Raw genomic sequence first — 22,500 nt, 5'->3', positions numbered from 1 at the left:
AGTAAGCTGTAAGGAATAAGCCTGCCAAATTTCAGCCTTCTACCTACACGGGAAGTTGGAGAATTAGTGAGTGAGTGAGTGAGGGCTTTGCCTTTTATTAGTATAGATTTGATTTGACTTGTTGTTAATGGTTCTTTAATGAACATAATATAATCATTGTCTTGTGGTTTACTCCTCAAATATCCATCCCCATATCAGAGAACACGAAAAAGTCAAGGGGACAAAACTCCCGATTTTTGAAAATAAAACCAACACTGATCGAGAGACTGACAATGTCATCATACAAGATCAGCATATTGTTGCTGACCAATCACTTTTGCTTAAAAAACATCGTTTAACAATGAAGCGATACAAACCTTGTAAAATTTTTGAGTTGGCAATGTCTCTACTGAACTACAGGTAGGTGGGGGAAGAGAGTCTGCCAAGTGGTGAAAAGCTGGCAGAATTATGCTTTAAAAAATCTGTCTCCATTTTTTCAATGTTTCTCTCTCCCTCTCTCTTAAATCCGTTAGTTGAAATATTATATTCTTTTTGTTCTTAACTTCAGCCTTATCATACATATTGCAAACCAGGGATTTTTCCTGCCTTGAATCCAAACATGCTTGGGTAGGCTCCAGGTTCCTGTGATCCTGCTCTGGATAAACAGGTTTAGATAATGTACTGTATATATTGTTCTTAATCTCAGATGCTGTCTCTGTCGTTTTGTGCCTGTCCATACTCCTATTACCTGCTCTTGCTCTGCTCATTATGGGTTTACTGTTCTTATGGTGGGCTTTTCAAGTCTCACTGCCCCTAACCTTCATACTACATGCTTGTTTTTCTTTGTTTCCCTCAATACAGCTAGGTGGGGTCTGCACACTGATTCAAGCCTGCAAAATTGTTCATATTCAGTACCTGGTTTTGATTATGCTTGTTTTGTATCAGACAAAAACAAAACCTAATAGTAAATTGTGTTGTGTAGTGTAGCAAGCTTCCACTAACATTAATTTCATATTATATTCAAATCCATTAAGTGTATAGTTCTGTCTCATTGTGAAACAAAAAACTCCATAGTAGCTCTTTAACCATGCTATAATTACTAAAACTGAAACTAAATATTTATATTTATATATATATATATATATATATATATATATATATATATATATATATACACATATAAATGTCTTTGTAAAATAAAAACTAAACTAAAAATACACGATGAAGACTAAGACTAAACTGAATTTCCAAGTAAGGTCAGACAAAATATAGAAATAAAAACTAATATAAAAAGGCAAAACTACAATAACCTTGCTGTGAAGTAGCTTTCAAACAAGCTGGTGACCCTCAGAAACCTGTCTTCTTAACGGGTTGGGACTTTGGGTCTACCAGATCACTTTCTATCAATTTCTTCTAGTTTCTGATTGCCTTTGGATTGTGTAGGACACCATACTCACCGACACCGTTTTTTTTTTTTTTCTCTCCCCACAATTTCTCTAATGGAATGGCTTACGTTTGTAAGAGTAATAATGCTATTGTCTTATTTCATTTGTTAATTGCTGTTTTTCTGCCATTGTCATTGGAATTTACAACTTTCTACAGTGTAATATAGTCCATGTAGTACTTTAGAGGTTATAGTAACATAGTCTGTTCCAACTCTGCTTTAAGACAGACAGAGGGTTTTTAATTCATCAGCAGATGATGGGACACCAGCATAAATTTCTTCATACAACTTGCAAGGCTTGATTTACTTTAATTGCTGCAGAACATCTGTAGGTTGTAACCTAATAGTTGTTTCCGGAAGAAGGCCAATTTTGTAATATTCTAAAATTTCCTTTTTTCAGTTTTTGCTAACCTAAACTTTAAATTTTATCCTCTGACAGTTTACTGCTTTGCTTTTTACCATTTTAATACATTTATTATTGACGTGTTCTAAAACTCTTGACCACTAGAGTATGCATGTGTGTGTGTGTGTGTGCATGTACTTTATGTATGTGTACATATATGATTAAATGAATTGGCACTTGGTGTGAATGGGTGGGTGTGTGAATATGGTGGGTGAGTGGGTAAGTTTACATGCATGTGTGAGTCCAAGTAGTCATTGTGATGGAGAAGAGTCCTTTCCAGGGCTGTTTTCAGCTGTTTACCCAATCCTGGTGACAGTCTTCGGCCCAGGCGACTCTGAAATAGAACCTACCTACTGAACCAAGTCCGTTGTGGGCTACAGTGCCTGCACAATTCTCAAACACACCAAAACATTACACCATACATACAATTTCTAACTTGTTTAATATTCACTGTCACTAAAAGAAATAGAAAGTATACTGTATTTGGGAAAAAGGGTCTGCGGCCTAATTATTCTAGCTGATAGCTGAGAAAATGTGACAAACTGCACAAAAAAGGGTCATACTGTTCAGTTTGAGCGGTCAAATTTGGTCATAAAACACAACAGAAATCTGTCTTCTTTTTCGCTAATATAATGAATATTGGATTTTTGGATGAAAAATAGATATGGCTATGATGTTTGAAGACTGCTTTTTGTTTGTATTTCTTTTGCAGCAAAGTAGATACGAAATCAATTCTGCACTTGGTTTAATGGATTCAGCTCTCTAATGCCATGTGCTGTTAGAGATGAATAATCATTTAGATATAGTTATGGACCACCAATCTAAATCAGTCAAAATTAAACTCCAAATGACTTGGTCTCTTCAGAGGTTAGTTATTTAGTGCCTCAGTGATGGATAAAAATGGAACATGAGCCTATTAATATATTGTAAAAAGATGAGAAAGACACCCTACCATTCGGGGATATCATACTTAAAAAAGGGAAGTTGTATTTAATTAATTTATTTGCATACACAGAAAAGTTATTTATTATTTCTGTTTAATTTGTTAAAGCTTTTTAATAGCCACTTTAAAGGTAACATTCAATGCCTACTTTAGATGCTATTGTGGGTTCAAATAAAATGAAATTAAAATTATACTATTTGAATACATTTTTTATCCATTTATTCTCTTGTGCATTGTATGATTACATAGCTACTGACAAAATCCTTGTAGTGATAAATCTGTCAAGTTATTTATTAATTGTTGTGCAGACACTCAAACCAAGTGATTTGTTCAGGCTAAACATAATTAATGTGTATTGAATAATGAGGGAATACTGAAGTCTGTGCACACAACCTTCACACCCAATGCATCTCAAATCAGCCTTATCCATTATAGGATCATGGATGCAGAAGTAATGGAAACCGATGAGAACAAATTAACATTCAATTAAACATACATTTTAAGTAAGGGCTGCCAACATTTTTTTTTAACTTCATATTAATCTGTTGCAGCAATTTAAATTAAATTATAGCTTAATGGTCAGACAGTGACAAAACCGGAACGTTCGCTTGGTATGATTTTTCATGCAGGTTGTTCAGAAACTACAACTGTACAAAGTCATAAGTGGTACATTTTACATGTGAGTTCAGATTCACAGTATACTTTGGGTGTGTGGCTTTATATGTTGAGTATGGCAGATGTTTGTAACAAAAAAAAGCATGGTCTGACTACACTATTATTAATTTTGCAACTTGGCTTACATTTTCTCAGCTTTTCAATGTGCCATGTTGTTAGCAGAATGTTTGAACAAAAATGTTTAAAAAGTAAACCTGGTTTTCCAAACTTGCTCTCCTATAAAGAATGAATGTCTTTTGAATATTCTTCTAAATTCAGCTTTGTTACTCAGTTTTTGTGTATCATTGTAGCTATAATTTCCAAGTGCTTTGTGCCAAACACAATTAAGTTAGTCTTACAATATGCTTAAGCAATTTCAGATTTGACTTTTAAGCTTGGTAAACATCAGTAATGTGATACGTTTCCTAAATTATAATTTAAAAGGTACAAGTTAGCATTTCCAGTTAAATTTTGTGTTGGTGTGCTATAATATACAGAATGGCTTTGTTGCAACTCATAGGAGGAATATGTTCAAGTAGATTACATTTGTTCACATGTAAGGGTCAAATTTAAATTCTCATTTTATTCTTGTTTACTCTGAGAAACTGTTTTAATTGAAAATTCCTGTGTTTATGTATTATTTGTTTCATAACTTATTTTATTTAATTGCTGTTTGTTATTAAAATGGTCAATTATAATGTTATTTATATTTAGCATAATGCTAATCTGGATAATTAAGAAAAACTAATTTTAAATATTAAGTAACTGATTTAAATGTATGTATGAATGAACAAACTCACAAAAATGTAACTGCAAAGACCAGATCATTGTGTGACCATAATAGTGACATTTTCCTAGGCTGCACCACATAAAAAAACATGGGAGATCCCCAGTTACTGGAACAGATTTTTGTGTGAAACACTGATTAAAACTTAAAAAGTCTGCATGTTACTTTCATTTTAACAGGGAAACGAGTGATACTTGTACCATGGTTATTTATTAATACTTATTAGGAAAGTTGAAATTGAGAATAATCCTAAATTAGTGCAATTTTGTGAAACCTGACAACCAAATTATGGTAAGATGAAGTGAGTTATACTGCATTACTCTGAATTCTCTGAATCAAATCCAACTTTGAGTGGCCTTTAATGAAAATGTTAAAAAAAGAAAAAGAGATCAAATATCAGGTAAATCTGTAAGAGCATGTATTAAAATGCAAAGATACCTTATAATCCTTCTACCACAAGCATATAAAGAATTTAACTTTATAAGTCATTAAACATCAATTTTAATTCAAAACATACCTCTGTTCTTTAAAACTTCTATCTAAAGAAAAATTATTTTTTTATATGAACCCACAAATGAAAAGTATTTTACAAAAACTACAGAAAAACTTGTTCTATGCATATCAAACTATTTATTGCATGCTCTTTAAAATTTAATAAAGGATGTATTCAGTTCAAGCACAAAAAAAATACAAAAAACATATATATATATATATATATATATATATATATGTATACTTGCCTAACTGTTGCAAAGTAGTTGCCTTCACATGTGCAGGAAGATTTTCAGCCTGTAGGAGCTGTTCATAGGCTTCTTTTGCAACATGGTACTTTTTCTGTGAAAAAATATAACACACAAAACTATAGTGTGGTGTTTATTACAATTTTGAATGTTAAAATACTACAGGATTTAAAATGTAAGTAAACTGAAATATTCCCTAAAGGTTAAAGAATAAGTTTTTTAATAGGTCATTTCTTCACAATCACTGCATATATTAACTTGCCATAAATTAACCAAAAGTGATAGACAACCCCTTAAAACTTACCAAATACATCCACACTGTGAAGAAGCAAAGGTTTCAATTCAAGAAAATGTGCCTTTTACGTTTAAGGGGCACCCTTGTGATAATGAAAAGAAATAGGAAATAATTATTTTATCACATATTCGTGGAATTATTTTTCTTGAGGTAAGACTACATTTCATGTTCATGTCTGTTCACAGCCTCCGTTGTGAGTGGCGTTTAGATGTAAATAAGGAAGTTGATCACAACGAGAGCAAACATGTGTCTGACACTGTTTAGAGTAATGATGCCTTTCAAGAAAATGGTTTGAAAATACACATATCCAGGGTGTAAATATAAACTTGAAAAACAAAGGGCTTATTGTTTACATTGACAATCTTATGATTACCATGAGACTTTAAGGCTATATAGCTTGTAGTGCTTAAAATGTATGTGAACACTCAAAAGGAAGACCTACTGAATGCAATATGTAATGCTCATTTCACCAAAATGACCACCTTCAGTGGAAGAAGAAAAGACATTGTCCCTGGTTGCCAACATATTTCACACAAATCATTTCACAGCAGCTGCAGCTGACAAAGGCTGAAATATATAGCTGTAGAATAATATTGTTGTTAATTAGCAAACTGAATACTCTATAGATAAGTAGCTCTGAAGCAGGAGCTAAAGTCTTGTTTATCTCGGTGTGAGGTGCCTGGAGCTGAATAGGGTAAATAATTATATATCATGGTAGACATGGAACACACAAGAAAAATGCATGCATTCCAAATAACGATATATTATTTACCCTATACAACTCTAAGCACCTCACACTGAGATAAGACTTGAGCTGGGAAAACTTTTTGCCCGAGTTCACTGGGGCACTGGGGGAAGGATGGGATAGCAGGGTGTGTTTGCTGATCGACATATTTACAAAACAAAAGATGCTAATAGAGAAGTGCAAAGGAATTTAAGGTAGCCCGGGATTACGAGTTTTTTCGTAGGCTTCAGAGATTTTAGTGTTAAGGCAACAGGGACACTTAAACATGCAGACTGTCCAGAATATTTATTAAATTCTTTCTATATGTTAAATGCAAATATACTCAATCACGGGCAAGCCAATTCAATACTGTTTCATGCTAACTTTAATTTTAGGTATTTAGAATTACATTTTTATAATTCAAAAATCGAGGATGTAATAGACTGAATTTCATTCCGATTACAGAAAAATTATGGTATTCTAGAGATTGAGATTAATAAAAATCTGAATGACAATTTTTTATGTGTTGTAATTTAAGGTATTAAGAGAAATAATAGCAGTAGTAAACATATCAGTAATTAAATTTTTCAACTAGTCAATATATTCTGCAATTACAGAATTCAAGCTGAAAATTCCATAGTAGTCGATGGTCTGGTTTATAAATTAGAATATCATCGAAAAGCTAATTTATTCAATAATTCAATTCAAAAAGTGAAACTCATATTATATAGATTCATTACACACAGAGTGATATATAAAGTGTTTATTTCTTTTCATTTTGCGGATTATGGCCTATAGTTAATGAAAACCCATCCATCTTCTCCCGCTTATCCGAGGTCGGGTCACGGGGACAGCAGCTTCAGCAGAGGGGCCCAGACTTCCCTCTCCCCGGCCACTTCTTCTAGCTCTTCCGGGAGAATCCCGAGTCGTTCCCAGGCCAGCCGGAGACATAGTCCCTCCAGCGTGTCCTGGGTCTTCCCCCGGGCATCCTCCCAGTTTGACGTGCCCGGAACACCTCACCAGGGAGGCGCCCAGGAGGCATCCTGATCAGATGCCCGAGCCACCTCAATTGACTCCTATTGATGCGGAGGAGCAGCGGCTCTACTCGGAGCTCCTCCCGGATGACTGAGCTTTTCACCCTATCTTTAAGGGAAAGCCCAGACACCCTGCGGAGGAAACTCATTTCAGCCGATTGTATTCGCGATCTCGTTCTTTCGGTCACTACCCATAGCTCATGACCATAGGTGAGGGTAGGAACATAGATCGACTGGTAAATTGAGAGCTTTGCCTTACGGCTCAGCTCCTTTTTCACCACGACAGACCGATGCAGAGCCCGCATCACTGCGGACAATGCACAGATCCGCCTGTCGATCTCACGCTCCTTTCTTCCCTCACTCGTGAACAAGACCCCGAGATACTTGAACTCCTCCACTTGGGGCAGGATCTTGCCTCCAACCCTTAGAGGGCACTCTACCCTTTTTCGGCTGAGGACCATGGTCTCAGATTTGGAGGTGCCGATTCCCATCCCAGCTGCTTCACACCAGCTGCAAACCGATTCAGAGAGAGCTGAAGATCACGGCCTGAAGAAGCAAACAGGACAACATGCAAAAAGCAGTGACCCAATCCTGAGTCCATCAAACAGGACCCCCTCAATACCCTGGCTGTGTCTAGAAATTCTGTCCATAAAAGTTATGAACAGAATCGGTGACAAAGGGCAGCACTGGCGGAGTTCAACTCTGACTGGAAACAGGTTTGACTTACTGCTGGCAATGTGGATCAAGCTCTGACATCGGATGGACAGGGACCGAACAGCCCTTATCAGGGGGTCCGGTACCCCATACTCCCGGAGCACCCCCCACAGGATTCCCCAAGGGACATAGTTGAACGCCTTTTCCAAGTCCACAAAACACATGTAGACTGGCTGGGAAAACTCCCATGCACCCTCCAGGACCCTGCTAAGGGTGTAGAGCTGGTCCACTGTTCTGCGACCAGGACGAAAACCACACTGTTCCTCCAGAATCCGAGGTTTGACTATCCGACAGACCCTCCTCTCCAGAACCTCCGAATAGACTTTTCCAGGGAGGCTGAGGAGTGTGATCCCTCTGTAGTTGGAACACACCCTTCAGTCACCCTTGTGTCCAGTCCCAGAGATGGGGGAGTCCACCTCCAAGTTCCAAAGCTCTGCTTCCTCATTGGAAGGCATGTTGGTGGGATTGAAGAGGTCTTCGAAGTGCTCCCCCCACCAACCCACAACGTCCCGAAGTCGAGGTTAGCAGCGCACTATTCCCACCATATACGGTGTTGAAACTGCACTGCTTCCCCCTCCTGAGACGCCGGACGGTGGCCAAGAATCTCTTCGAAGCCGTCCGAAAGTCGTTCTCCATGGCCTCCCCAAACTGCTCCCATGCCCGAGTTTTCACCACAGCAACCACCGAAGCCGCATTCCGCTTGGCCTGTTGGAACCTATTAGCTGCCTCCAGAGTCCCACACGACAAAAGGGTCCGGTAGGACCCTTTCTTCAGCTTGACGGCATCCCTGACCGCCAGTGTCCACCAACAGGTTTAGGGATTGCTGCCACGACAGGCATCGACCACCTTACACCCAGAGCTCCGGTCAGCTACCTCAACAATAGAGGCACGGAACATTGCTCATTCGGACTCAATGTCCCCCACCTCCGTTGAGACGTGGTCAAAGTTCTGCTGGAGGTGGGAGTTGAAGCTACTTCTGACAGGGGACTCTGCCAGACGTTCCCAACAGACCCACACAACACGTTTGGGCCTACCGGACCTGACCGGCATCCACCCCCACCATCGAAGCCAACTCACCACCAGGTGGTGATCAGTTGACAGCTCCACCCCTCTCTTCACCCGAGTGTCCAAGACATGTGGCCGCAAGTCCAACGACACAACCACAAAGTCGATCATTGAACTGAGGCCTATGGTGTCCTGGTGCTGTGCACATATGAACACCCCTATACTTGAACATTAAAACTCAAAATTCAGTATCTCAGAAAATCAAAACATTGTGAAAAAGTTCAATATTGTACACTCCTGGTGTCACACTCCACTCAGCTAATTACCCCAAAACACCTGCAAAGGTGTCCTGAGCCTTTAAATGGTCTCTCAGTCTGGTTCACTAGGCCACACAATCATGGGGAAGGCTGCTGACTTGACAGTTGTCCAGAAGACAGTCACGGACACCCTCCACATGTAGGGTAAGCCATAAAAGGTCATTGCTAAAGCTAGCTAGCTGTTCACAGAGTGCTGTATCCAAGCATATAAATGGAAAGTTGAGTGTAAGGAAAAAATGTGGCAGAAAAAGGTGCATAAGCAACAGGGATAACCGCAGACTGCTGCTGGAGTCAGTGCTTCAAGAGCCACCACACACAGATGTATCCAGGACATGGGCTACAACTGTCGCATTCCTTGTGTCAGGCCACTCCTGAACCAGAGACAACATCAGAAGCGTCTTACCTGGGTTAAGGTCCCAGAGTCTGGAGGAAGACTGGAGAAGCACAGAATCCAAGTTGCTTGAGATCCAGTGTGAAGTTTCCACAGTTAGTGACGATTTGGGGAAACATGTCTGCTGGTGTTGGTGCACTGTGTTTTATCAAGTCCAAAGTTAGCGCAGCTCTCTATTAGGAAATTTTATAGCACTTCATGCTTTCCTCTGCTGACAAGCTTTATGCAGATGCTAATTTCATTTTCCAGCAGTACATGGCACCTGCCCACACTGCCAAAAGTATCAATATCTGGTTTAATGACCATGGTATCACTGTGCTTGATTACCCAGCAAACTCGTCTGACCTAAACCCCATAGAGAATCTATGGAGTATTGTCAAGTGGAAGATGAGAGACACCAGACCCAACAATGCAGACGAGCTGAAAACCTGCCATCAAAGCATCCTGGGCTTCCACAACACCTCAACAGTGCCACAGGCTGATCGTCTCCATGCCACCCCACATTGATGCAGTAATTTATGCAAAAGGTGCACTGACCAAGTATTGAGTGCATACATGGACATACTTTTCAGGAGGCCAACAATTATGTATTAAAAATCTTTTTTTTGGTCTTATGCAATATTCTAATTCACTGAGATACTGAATTTTGAGTTTTCATTACCTGTAGGCCATAATCAGCAAAATGAAAAGAAATAAATGCTTGAAATATATCTCTCTGTGTGTAATGAAGCTATATATGTGTTTCAGTGTTTAAATAGAATTACTGAAATAAATTAACATTTCAATGTTATTCTAACTTATTGAAATGTGCCTGAATCTTGCACACATACGTTACATAAATCGGGAAGATTCCACCAGGTGGCAGTGTAAGATACTGCTGTGAGAACAGGTTTGGCTTCGCTGTGTTACAGTAACACCCATTAAACGCCCATTCCAGCTAGCATTGGGCACGTGGCAGGAACAATCCCTGGACGGGGCATCAGCTCATCGCAAGGTGAATACCAACACTTACATACACTAGCGTTACCAGATCTCCAAATCTTTGGATGGACACCGGAGCACACTGTGGAAACCCACCAGGAAAAACATACAAACTCCAGACAGGAAACACAAGGAACATGACTCCCTATGAGACAGCAGCACTACTGGCCTGCCATCATGTTGGACCCACATGTGTAATTATTAATAATTTAACGATATACCTGTAAAATGTAATATACATAGTTTAATGCATTTCATCATAAAAGTAATATCAAGTGTAAATCTAAGGATTCTAAATGTGCAGAGAGCTGGAATATCATAAATTGAATGTGTTCTGTGCGGCGACTGCTGCTTGCCGCTGCTGCAGGTGGAAGCCCCAGAAGCACACAGCGATTAACAAATGGGTTGGTTTTAACATTATATGTTTACGACAGTCTACTTCAATGATAAAATAAGCTACAAGATTGAAGTGGACATTTTAAAATTTAAGCCAAAATTTACAATTTAAACATAAAATACAACTTTTCACTGTGTTCTTAACTTTTTTCCCCCCTCTGTTGGCTCAAATACGCCACCATACATTCTGATGCTGTCATGAAGGTGCAAAAAAAAAAAAAGATGGTATGTGAGACCTTTAAAATGTATCATGTCATTACGATGGGGAATATGCGACGCTTGAATATAAAAGCACCAAAAATGCATATGCATGTCGGCATTTTGCTTCACCACATCTAACCATTCATCTAACATTGATGCACGCACATCAATCCTGTACAATCCGCAAAGTAGCTTTCTGTCACATGTAAATAGTAAACAGAGACTCTGATATCAAGTTCCGACTTTATCACACTGTGCCCCCAAACTTTTTTTAATGGTACTGCAACTTGCGCAAGCGTCGCATTAATTTCTAAGGGCATGCTCAGAGGACATGTTAAATGGATGCTGAGAATGCATAGCAGCCATGATACGTGCGCATACGCGTTCTGAATGTTAAGTATAAACCAGCCCTATGAGTGCAGTCACTTGGTTATGTTCAACATGTACAACAACAGCGCTCTCTGATGTACATTTTGAAAATGCAATAAGGAAATGCAGGTATTTAATTCTTATCTTAAACAGTCATATGATAAATTGCAGATACATCAATGACAAGACACCTGCACTTCCATATTAGAACTATATTGTAGATACATTAACACTAGAATTACCAGAGCCTACGAAAAAACTCCGTCCCACCTTAAATCGCTTCTTAAAACCGTTCTCACCTCTCCGCCAGCGTCTTTTGTTAATCTAAATGAGCTGATAAAGAAAACTTGCAAGTAGCCGGCTATTCCATCCCCCCACCGACTTAGAACGTGCACAAACTTCTCCCAGCTCATGCCTTGATTGATTATCTGGGAGTGAAGTGGAGTTTTAGAGTGGAAATAATAGATCATTATTTGGAATACACATATTTCACGTTTTTTCATATTGTAGTAGTAAATGACAAAATGTAGGCATAAACTATATAATGTATGAAGCCTGAAGTTCAAATATCAAATTAGCAGTTTCACAAAAGGTACAAATATAACAGAACAAGTATGCTTTTATTTAAAAATATAACTGCAGAAAAAAAAAGCCGCCTTAGCATGCCGCATTGACATGCACTTATCACAACTGCCATGGTAGTGTAATGGTATCAGCTGCTGACTAGTAATCAAAAGGTCATGAGTTCGATCACGCACGATTCTCTCTTGAGAGGTAAACTGCTCTTATTCTTACTATTTTAAAATAAAAAAAATACATTTGATTTCAGTATGTAACAGCCAGTGTAATTTATGATACTTGTAAAGGTTAGTTTTTTTTTTTTTTTATTCACTTTTCATTCTCTCAGTCGTGTTCAAGATCCTTCCATACCCCCCCCAATCTGAAACTGCTGTTGTCACATAAAGATGCGCTGTAGTTCAGTAGAGTACTTGTGACTGCATTCTCGTACCAATGCTTACGAACTGCAGTGCCTGTGTGAACTTTTCGTGGCATTACACGTCTATTTTTTTGAGTATACCCGTGTCGCTCAAACACAGGAACATATGTTGGTGTACAAGTATAACAAAACAAGTGCACTTTTATTCTAGACTATAAGTGAAGAAAAAATAAAGCAAGTTACAGTAGGCGGTTGATAACGATAGCTTGCGTGGTGCAATGCTAAGAACTGCTGATTTCCGATCCGTGCTATATAAAAATCACATTGAAATATTAACAATTCCCACACACCCTTCCAACATTTATGACATGTGTACTTGTTGCAGTGTTGCAGATACTTAGGCAAGTCAATAATGCTCAAAAAGAAGACAAAAACAGTTAGTACAAAATATTCCTATAAAACAGTTATGAGAAACAGGTTATAAGTGAATCTACAGACACTGCAAAAACAGCTGCTGAGATCAGTTTAATTCAGTAAATGAAATGATTCTCCAACTAAACAGATGACAATCAGCGTGACCAAAAAAGTGAATCACAGCAGCAAATTAAGCCTTTTTTTTATTGATTGGCAGGATTTGTCAAGTCCGCCTGTTTATTTAATGAATTTTATCCCAGGTATTGCATGCAGTTTTTTCAGCAAAAGTACCAATTTTCAAAAATGACTAGTAGACTACCATGTAAACATGGTCCTAACTAAAATGTGGTATAAATGTCCAGAAATTGGTCAAACATCTTTAAACTATTCAGTTCTCCATTGAAGAAATGCACAACACTGACAGATCCCAAAGTTTCAGGAAAATAAAACTGCAAAGATTTGCCTTCAATATTTTTTTTCAATATCTTGCAACTTATTTTATTTAACATAAATTACAATGAATAGCACACATTTATTTCTAGTATCACAAAATCAGAAAATTATACACATGTTCCACTGTTCAAAACAGTTCTTGTGCAGAATCAGACAAAGTGGCACATTACATTCCTTGCAATGCCAAGGAGTTTCCTTACTGCAGTTCATACATTTCCTTCTCCCAGATGTAGCCTTTGTACTGAGACCACTGATGGCTGACATGCCAACAAAACATATGAACGTACAGTGCCTGAGTGTGAAGATTCTGCAGAGAATTCAAATTGTAAATAATATAAAAATAATAATTTAAGCAATGCCATTAAAATGTACAAATAATTTGAAATACTATTTTAGAATTATGTGGGAGCTGGGGTTAATGTTAAAGTTTATCAGAAAAATCAACCCCTCTCATGTGAATACTATATTGTTTTAAACTACTGGTTTGTAGTATAAAATATATTTTATAGCTCCCTGTACATCATTCTTCACTCTAGCAAAGTGTCCCCTAAATGGCACTCATGTATAGTATTAATAAAAATATGGATGCATATGTATAATTAAATGCAAACAAAATATTTTAGGTGTTTTCTCATCTCCAAATAGACCAACATCTTCTTGAAAAGACAGTTATTTATTCCAGGGCTGTGGAGTCGGAGTCGGGGACAATTTTGGGTACCTGGAGTCGGAGTCGGAAAAAAGTTAACCGACTCCGACTCCTACTAAATTTAAATGGGAATTAAAAAAGTAAGTTGAAATGTCCCAATTCACAAACAGTCATAATGAACTACTTCTCTGCTGTAAGAATAAAGCCCAATGCATGCAGTGCATAATGTTACCACAAAACGAACATGTCAAGTAACCATGAAGCATGCTTTTCATTGACTGTATGCGTCACTATATGGGATGTAATGCACAGGTAAGGTGCTGCACCGCTTTCCATTGTGTAGTGTTCCACTGTTCCAGGGAACTGTGAACCTAGCCTAAAGCCCCCCATACATTTACAGATGCACTGCCGATTTTTCAGCCGTTCAAAGAGTCATCATGCGTCAAACGCCTGAAAAATCATCTGGTGTGTTCTCAGCTCCGTCGGCTCCCCTTCGCTATGCGCTAGTGAGGGGGGCTGAAGGAGCTGAGAACACAGATCTCCCTACCTGTCTCCAGCAGAGGCTCGTTCTGCTGATCAGCTGGCCGGTGAGTGACACAATGCACTAAACTTTCGGCTGGCTGACAGAGGAGACAGCCACTGCAGCAGACAGAGGCATCACATTACTTTGGATGGGGGCGGTGGTCGAGATTTTCAGCAAGCTGGATCTGCCCGTCCGGCAGGAGTTTTTTAAAGAACTAAAGGAAGTTGAAAAGTATGATCGCTCATCAAAACTTAGTGTTGAAGAAGCCATCCTTGTGTATCCAGAGATCATTGGTGATGCGGCTAGAATTGTGACGGCAATGCCACCCACCCAAGTCAGTGTTGAAAGATTATTTTCAGCTCTGAAAATAATCAGATCAGATTTAAGAGCCTCTATGAAAGACAATCTGGCTGAAGCAATTCTGTTTCTTAGAACTCTACACTGATTTTAGATTGCATTTAAAGGGAACCCGAGGTCAGAGGAATATGGAGGCTGCCATATTTATTTCCTTTCCTTTAACTATAACTGTATTCCAAGCTTAATATGGGTTTTCCAGATATTGTTTTTAGTTCATATAGTTAAGCTTTTTTTTTGTTTTAAAAGTTAAAACTACCAAAGAATGTGGTTTGTATTATTGAACCAATACATTTCCTGTTCCTGATTTTTATGCCTGCTATTACTATCCAGACACTTGTTTAAAAAAAAAATAAATAAACAAAACCTTGTTTTCATTGTGTTTGTCTTTAATCTGGCATTATAGTAGAGGGTTGGCTTCCTAGCCAGTAGTTCTGTGGTGAAATGACATGTATGTTGCCTTCCTTTCCTTCAATGGATGTAGAAAATACATTAGCATATTATATACATACAGAGGAGTCGGAGTCGGAAGATTTAGAAACTGAGAAGTTGGAGCATTTATCTACCGACTCCACAGCCCTGATTTATTCATTCATTCCCAAACAAACTGTTAGCATCCTCATCACCATCAAAACGGCACTTCTTGCTCAGTAATATAAGCTTTTTCAATAAAACGGTGTACCATATCGGTCTTTCCATATTTTATCAGACTCTCTGTGCAAATGAATGATGATCGTTTTACCATATAGTAATTCACATCCTTTTTCTGATGATCCATTTACTCTGTGGTAATGCAAGCCTTTTTCCTGTTCTCTAAAACATGCACAAAAAAAAAACCAAAAAAAACCAAAAAAAAAACCACAGAGGACGAGGCAGAGCTAAAAAGCAAGCTGCTTTTACCTGACAACCCTGCAAATAGGAGCACCTCAATTCAGGGCTCAATTGGTTCTCCAAAATGTCATTTTGACAAAAACTTTTTTTAACTGTAAGTCCATACATATAACTACTGAGTAGAGTACCCAACTTTCTCCAAAAGGAATCACATATCACAGTGTGCAAAGACACACGTCTCAAGACTCCCCTAAACCTCCAGTCTGGATACCTCCAACAATTTATAGTGACATCAGAGATATGTTTATTGCTCCATGAAGAAGCTGCTGGGTCATTTTTAGAGCTTCAGTTGTGCAATTACAGACATATTTTCACATGGAAAAAGTTTCCCTTTTAGATATGTGTTTAGCATTTCTTGCCTCGCAATTCCTTTTGTCCTACACTTACACAGATCATTGTAAACAGGGACACACATGAAATATATGTATTCCAAATAACAATATATTATTTACCCTACACAACTATAGGCATCTCATACCCAGATAAATGCACTTGCTCTCTGAGAATTGTGTGATGAACTCAGCTCCGTCAGTGGGGGGGATGGGATTGCAGGCTGCTTGTGCTGCTCAACACCTTTACAAAAGAAAAGATGCTGATGAGTAGAAGTGCGAAGAAATTTAAGGTTGCCTAGGATTGAGTTTTTTCGTAGGCTTCAGGGACTCTAGTGTTAAATACAGGGTGCCTCCTAGTAGGCGTGTCTAGTCAAATCGACAGGCCTGTGAAATTCTGAAGGTTAAACATCCTTCAACTGTGTATTGCTTAATTACTTCTAATTCACCTTGCTGGACTTAAAGATCAAAAAACCACCTCAAAGATGCATCCAGAGGTAGAATATAATGTTGCTGTCACACCACCAACTTCTTAAAGCCACTTAAGTGCCAATTTAAAATAGATGCATTAACACTATAACAGCCACACAAATTTTCAGTGGTAAAACTGCCAAGTGACATCTTAATTATTTTGTTCTCAGAAATGGCTAATCAGCTCAGCATTTGGATAACACATCCCTTCTGTCCTACCCTTAAAAGCCACATATAGCCTAATACAGCTTGATTGAAAAATAATTTCTTGTCACATAGCATATATTCCTTGCACATATCTTCACTTTATATTTTGGTGTACTTTTTCAATTAAAATTAAGGAATTAAAAAAAAAACAAAAAACTCTTCACGTGCTCTCCCAAAGACTACTTCAATACTTATTAGTAATGGGCACATAAAAAATAAATGAATTAAAAAAGATTTTTCTGAATAAATACATAAATAAAAAATACTGCCATGCTTTCATATTTCCATGGAATACGCAAGTAAAGGACAAGCGGTATGACAACCCGATTATAAAACTGTTGACAGTTTGTCAGTGCTCCCATTATTTCAGTCAGCTCAAAAAAAAAAAACATATGCAAAGTTATCTGCAATTGCAATGCAGTGCTTTTGCACACTTGGAATTCAGAGCACACCTCCAACATCTAAGCCAGACTTTTTATATTTAAAAAAAAAAAAAATTGGACTTTCCAATTAATTGTTACTTTTCGTTTAAACGATTCAATATTGATTCTTCAAGTCTTAAGATCAATCTAGTGTGTATCTATCCTGCTGTGTTGCTATATATAGATTTTTGCTTATCTTAGTTTTTGACGTCTGATCCAGTAGATGTCACTAATGCGCCTGTTAAGGCTCTCTATTAAAAAAAACAAAAAAAAAAACTTTACTACTTTGTATAAAGTGGTGTGTCCTCCTTATCTGAAATCTGCATCTTCGACACTTAAATCAGATGTGTGGACTTACTACGTATTTAAACAGTGCGTCAGTAAAGCAAATCTGGATAAAAGCAAAACCATATGTAACCCATGCAACTCAGAAGTACTGTGGTAACACAACAGATTTGAGAAATCACTTATCCTGATGTCACCTAGAAAAGTTGACTCTGTTGATATCAAAAAAGAGTACAGCCTAAACAATCTAGAGTGGACACAGGGATTAACTCCATGCTTAATTTGTCTCATGCCCAAAAATAATTTATAGCCATTTTTATCTGTAAAGGCTTTCAACAAATGATACAGGTTTTGAAATCGCTGTATACTATACAACCAGGAAAGCAAATGAGTGAAGTCATTGTACCTAGGCTTTATGAAGCTCTTACGTAGAGCATCTCCACATCTCTCTGGTCAGTGGAGAGATAGCCCTAACTTGCAACAGCTCGACATCCTGTGGTGGATGTGTCGAGGACAAGCTAGCTACATGCCAGTCACACTGGGAGCAACCTCGCTGCCTATACTAGCACGCAGAACTGCTGAGATTCTGGCCATTGTCCCAAAAACCTTTCTAGCACCTCCAGTGCACCATTTCTTGGCGTGATCACATCAGTCAGAAGTTTGTGTATTGGCAAGTGCAATAAACATGGCTTCTCTTTTAGCACGTGGCTATAGTAACTGTACTGTATTGTTACAGTGGAAAATGTCTGCAATGCTTTACCTAGTTGAGAATGCGGGAAACTGTTGGAAATTTCAGAGCAATGAGACACCCAAGTAATCTTGTGCACAAAATAGCTCTATAAGCTGTACTGAAAAGATCATTTTAGCAGAGTTGTCAGTCATGGTGGCCGTTTGTCTTTTATGTTCCTTTCAACCAGCGCTACTGTCCACAAGCCTCAGCACTAGATCCTTGTTTTGAAACGCTTATTTTTTTTTATCTGATGAGTAAGTGTGAGGACACATTTGAGACTGATTAACGTAACAATTACACATGAGCAACTATATGTGTAACTTGTAGAATTACAGAAAGACATGAATATTCATGCTGTATCTTTAACTCTGACTAATTCAATATTAGTTTAAAATGTTCAATAAGGGAAATCAATTTGACTAATAAGTTAGTGAATCACATTATATAAGAAGAAATATTTATTTTTAATAATAAATTTGCTAGATAATGTAGGTATTTTATAAAGTGGATGGCACCGGATTATATTAAAACAAACAGGCCCCTTTAATGTGTGTGGACTCTGATGTTTGATTAATTATAGTGCTTTTCAGACAGTGCTGTTAATTTTTTTTTATCACTAGAATTACCAGAGCCTACGAAAAAACTCGTAGACCCATCCCACCTTAAAATGCTTCTCAGCGTCTTTTGTCCTTTAAATGTGTTGATAAGCAGCAAACAGCCTACTATCACATCCCACCCCACCCAGTTTTCTCAGCTCAAGTCTGTTTAACTGCGTGTCAGTTGCTTAGAGTTGTATAAAGTGAGAAGTCAAGCAAAATGACACCTTTTATAAATACTATACAGTAGGACCTCGGTTCATGACCATAATTTGTTCCAAAACTCTGGTCGTAAACTGATTTGGTCGGGAACCGAAACAACTTCCCCCATAGGACTGCATGTAAATACAATTAATCCATTCCAGACCATATGAACTGTAAGTAAATATATATATTTTTTACGTTTTTAAGCACAAATATAGTTAATTAAACCATAGAATGCAAAGCATAATAGTAAACTAAATGTAAAAACATTGAATAACACTGAGAAAACCTTGAACAACAGAGAAAACTAACACTGCAATAGTTTGCACTATAGCGCTACCAACAGCTGGCTAAAAGCACTTTTTTAATGAGTTTTAAGCACAGGGAAAAAAATTAACATTTGAAAAAATCCGTAATTTAATAAACCACCAAGAAAAATAACATTGCAACAATGCACGCTACGAACAGATCACTGGAAACAGAAGTGAAAACAAAATCAAGCCCAGTGCATTCTTTAACTGCCTTCCTACCTTAATGCGTCCAGCTCTCTCTCGCGCTGCCTGTGTGTCTGCATCTCGGGCTGCCTCTGTGTGTGTGTGTGTGTCGCAATCTTACCTCTGTGTGTGTCTCTCTTGCACTGCCTGTGTGTGTGCGCACATGCGTCTTTCTGCGGCGCCTGTGTGTGTGTGCGCGCGCGCCTCTCTCTCGCTGCCTGTGTGTGCCTCTCTTGCGCTGCCTCGCTGCCTGTGTGTGTGCGTGTCTGTGTGTCGCGCTCTCTCTCGCTCTCTCTCTTGTTCGCTGCACAGGAAATGCACAGGTAGAGACTGAACATGTACAAACTGAAAGGGAAACTGGCTTGTTTGTATACCGAGTGTGTGGTCATGAACTGAGGCAAAAGTTTGGCGAACTTTTTGGTCGTAAACCGAGTTGAACGCGTACCGGGACGTTTGTAAACCGAGGTTCCACTGTATCGTTATTTGGAACACTTGCATTTCATATGTGTTCCGTGTCTACAATGATCTATGCACAGTAAACACATTGTTAAAACAGAAACATTTTTCATGTTTTAGTAATAAATTGACAAAATGCAGACATGAAGTGTATAATGTGTGAAGCCTGAATTCCAAATATCAAAGAAACACTTTCACAAAAGGTACAAATATAACAGAACAAATGTGCTTATATTTCCATGTAAATATAAAGGTGTAAAGGGAGCAATAAGATGCAACGTCCCCATCATGTTCCTAGTAATGCATTTAATTTTATGATTTTTTTTTTTATTCCGCCATCATTTCCATAATTAAATGTAGCTAAATGCACTTTAACCTATAGCAATTGATTAAAACAAATTTCATATAATACTTACTCTTTTTCTATGTTTTAGGTGACTATAACTCTTTTCTTTGAACGTAATCTTGGTAATGCATATGTAATCATAAAAAAGTAAGACAATATCATTTTAATATAAAGTCTAATTATAAATAGAGAACGTATTGATAATATCGATACACAATCATTTATGATGAGAAACAAAGAGATATGATATTTGAGAAACACTGTGCAACTGGAAGTGGTTCTCATGACCTTTTCCTCTATCTCAGTATACGAGAAGGTCAAGGAGAGCACACTCACAATTATTTTTATTATTCTTGTTCATTTCATATTATTTTTATTCATCATTATTATTTGTATCATTAGTATCCTTTTGAGATTAAATAAAGCTGTCATTTTTCATGAAAAAAATTTAATGCTTTTTACATACTTTTTTGGAATAAAATGCAATGCTAAGGGGGTTTAAAACACTCAATAAGGCAACCTCTCAATGGAAGCAAAGTTAAATGTAGGTTGAGTGAGAAATCTCCATTTCATTTTCTGGACAAAAAAATATTACTACCCTTGCACTCCTTTCAGAAAATGCACCACCGGAAAAATGATGGAATTACAAATATTTAGGCATTCATGTGTTTATTTCGTTTGTTTGCTTTGAAAAAGGAAAAGAAAAAAGTCAAATCCGATATTTTACACAGAAATTAACTGTAATAGTATCTTTTCAAAGATGTAAAAAATAACTGGATTTCAATTATGTGATGCTCCTTTAATTTGTACTGAAACTCATCTGTGCCAAGTAACAGATGTTGGCAATATAAAAATCACATTTACAATCAGCTAAAGTGGAGAAAACACGACTCAATCTTTGTGTACCACACTGAGCATGTAGCAGAGAAAGGGCAAAATAAATTGACAGAGGATTTGAGAACCAACATTGTGGAAAGGCATAACAATCTCAAGGCTACAAATGCATCTCCAAATATCTTAATGTTTTTGTGTCCATTGTGCACAATGTCATTACGAAGTTTACAGTCCATGGCAACTAACCTCGATGGACATGGACGGAAGAGAAAAACTGCTGGACGACTACAACAAAGAATTGTTCAAATAGTGGAAGAACCTCAATTAAATTACAAACAAATTCAAGCTGACCTGCAAATACAGAGTACAACACTGTCAGCTCGGACCATTCATCACTATCTGAATGAAATGGGACACTACTGCTAACACAGAGACAAAGTCAGACTGGAGTTTCCCAAACTTACCTGAAGAAGCCAATATCCTTCTGGGAGAACATCCTGTGGACAAATGAGACCAAAATAGATCTTTTTGGTAAAGTATCATTATATTATTTACAGAAAATGAAATGAGGCATTAAAAAAAAGTCCCTACGATCAAACATGGTGGAGGCTCACAAATATTTTGGGGTTGCTTTGCTGCTTTTGGAATTGGATGGCTTGACTTTCTGCATGGTATCATGAAATCTGAAGAGTACCAAAGATTTCTGAGGCGCAAGGTAGGGCCAGTGCCAGAAAGCTGGGTCTATATCGCAGATGATAGGTCTTCCAGCAGGACAATTATGGAAAGCATACTTCAAAAGCACCAAAAAATGGTTTAAGACAAAATAATGAAAGGTTCTGAAGTGGACTGCAATGAGTCAAATCTAAATCCCACAGAACATCTGAGTAGAGTTCTCAAAAACAGCAGCTGGGAGAAGGCACACTTCAAATCTGAGAGAAGTGAAGCAGTTAGAAAAAGAAGAATGGTCTAAAATTCCAGATGAAAGATGCAAGAAACATATTCGTGATTACAGGACGCAATTGATTTCAGTTGCTATTTTCAAAAGTGTGCTACCAAATATTAAGTTGAGGATGCCAATAATTGTTTTCCAGTCACTATCTGGAGTTCCGAGTGAAATAACATCAGATTTAACTTTTTTTTTTCCTTTTGTTTTGTTCCAATGCAAAGAAAACAAATAAAGGCTAATGCCATAGCATTTATAGTTGCAACAATTATCTTTGGGAAGTAGTGCTGCTCCTGAAAGAAGTGCATGGGGGGAATGAATGAATAAATAAATAAATACACACACACACAATTCCAATGAAGTTGGGACGTTTTGTAAAATGTAAATAAAAACAGAATACAATGATTTGCAAATCCTTTTCAAACTATATTCAATTGAATACACTACAAAGACAGGATATCGAATGTTCAGACTGATACACTTTATTGTTGTTTTGCAAATCTTCACTCATTTTGAATTTGATTCTTGCAACACATTCCAAAAACGCTAGGACAGAGGCATGTTTACCACTGTGTTATATCACCTTTC

At 37.7% G+C, this 22,500-nt stretch overlaps 1 protein-coding gene across 7 annotated transcripts in view; it reads right to left on the bottom strand.

Moving 5' to 3' along the window:
- kdm6a (lysine (K)-specific demethylase 6A) overlaps positions 1-22,500 on the bottom strand; it is a 548,877-nt gene that overhangs the window by 169,179 nt on the left and 357,198 nt on the right. For 4 of the 7 annotated variants that reach the window (XM_039745157.1, XM_039745151.1, XM_039745155.1 and 1 more), the window contains 2 exons: positions 21,434-21,466; positions 4,951-5,044 (listed from right to left, as the gene is read on the bottom strand). In XM_039745157.1, the coding sequence (XP_039601091.1) occupies positions 4,951-5,044; positions 21,434-21,466 (127 nt within the window). The remainder of the gene's footprint in view (positions 1-4,950; positions 5,045-21,433; positions 21,467-22,500) is intronic. The other 3 variants (XM_039745152.1, XM_039745154.1, XM_039745156.1) reach the window with 1 other exon arrangement.

The sequence above is a fragment of the Polypterus senegalus genome, chromosome 2 (assembly GCF_016835505.1).
Source record: "Polypterus senegalus isolate Bchr_013 chromosome 2, ASM1683550v1, whole genome shotgun sequence".
NCBI classification, from domain to species: Eukaryota; Metazoa; Chordata; class Cladistia; order Polypteriformes; family Polypteridae; genus Polypterus; species Polypterus senegalus.
This window is presented reverse-complemented; position numbering and strand designations above follow the sequence as displayed.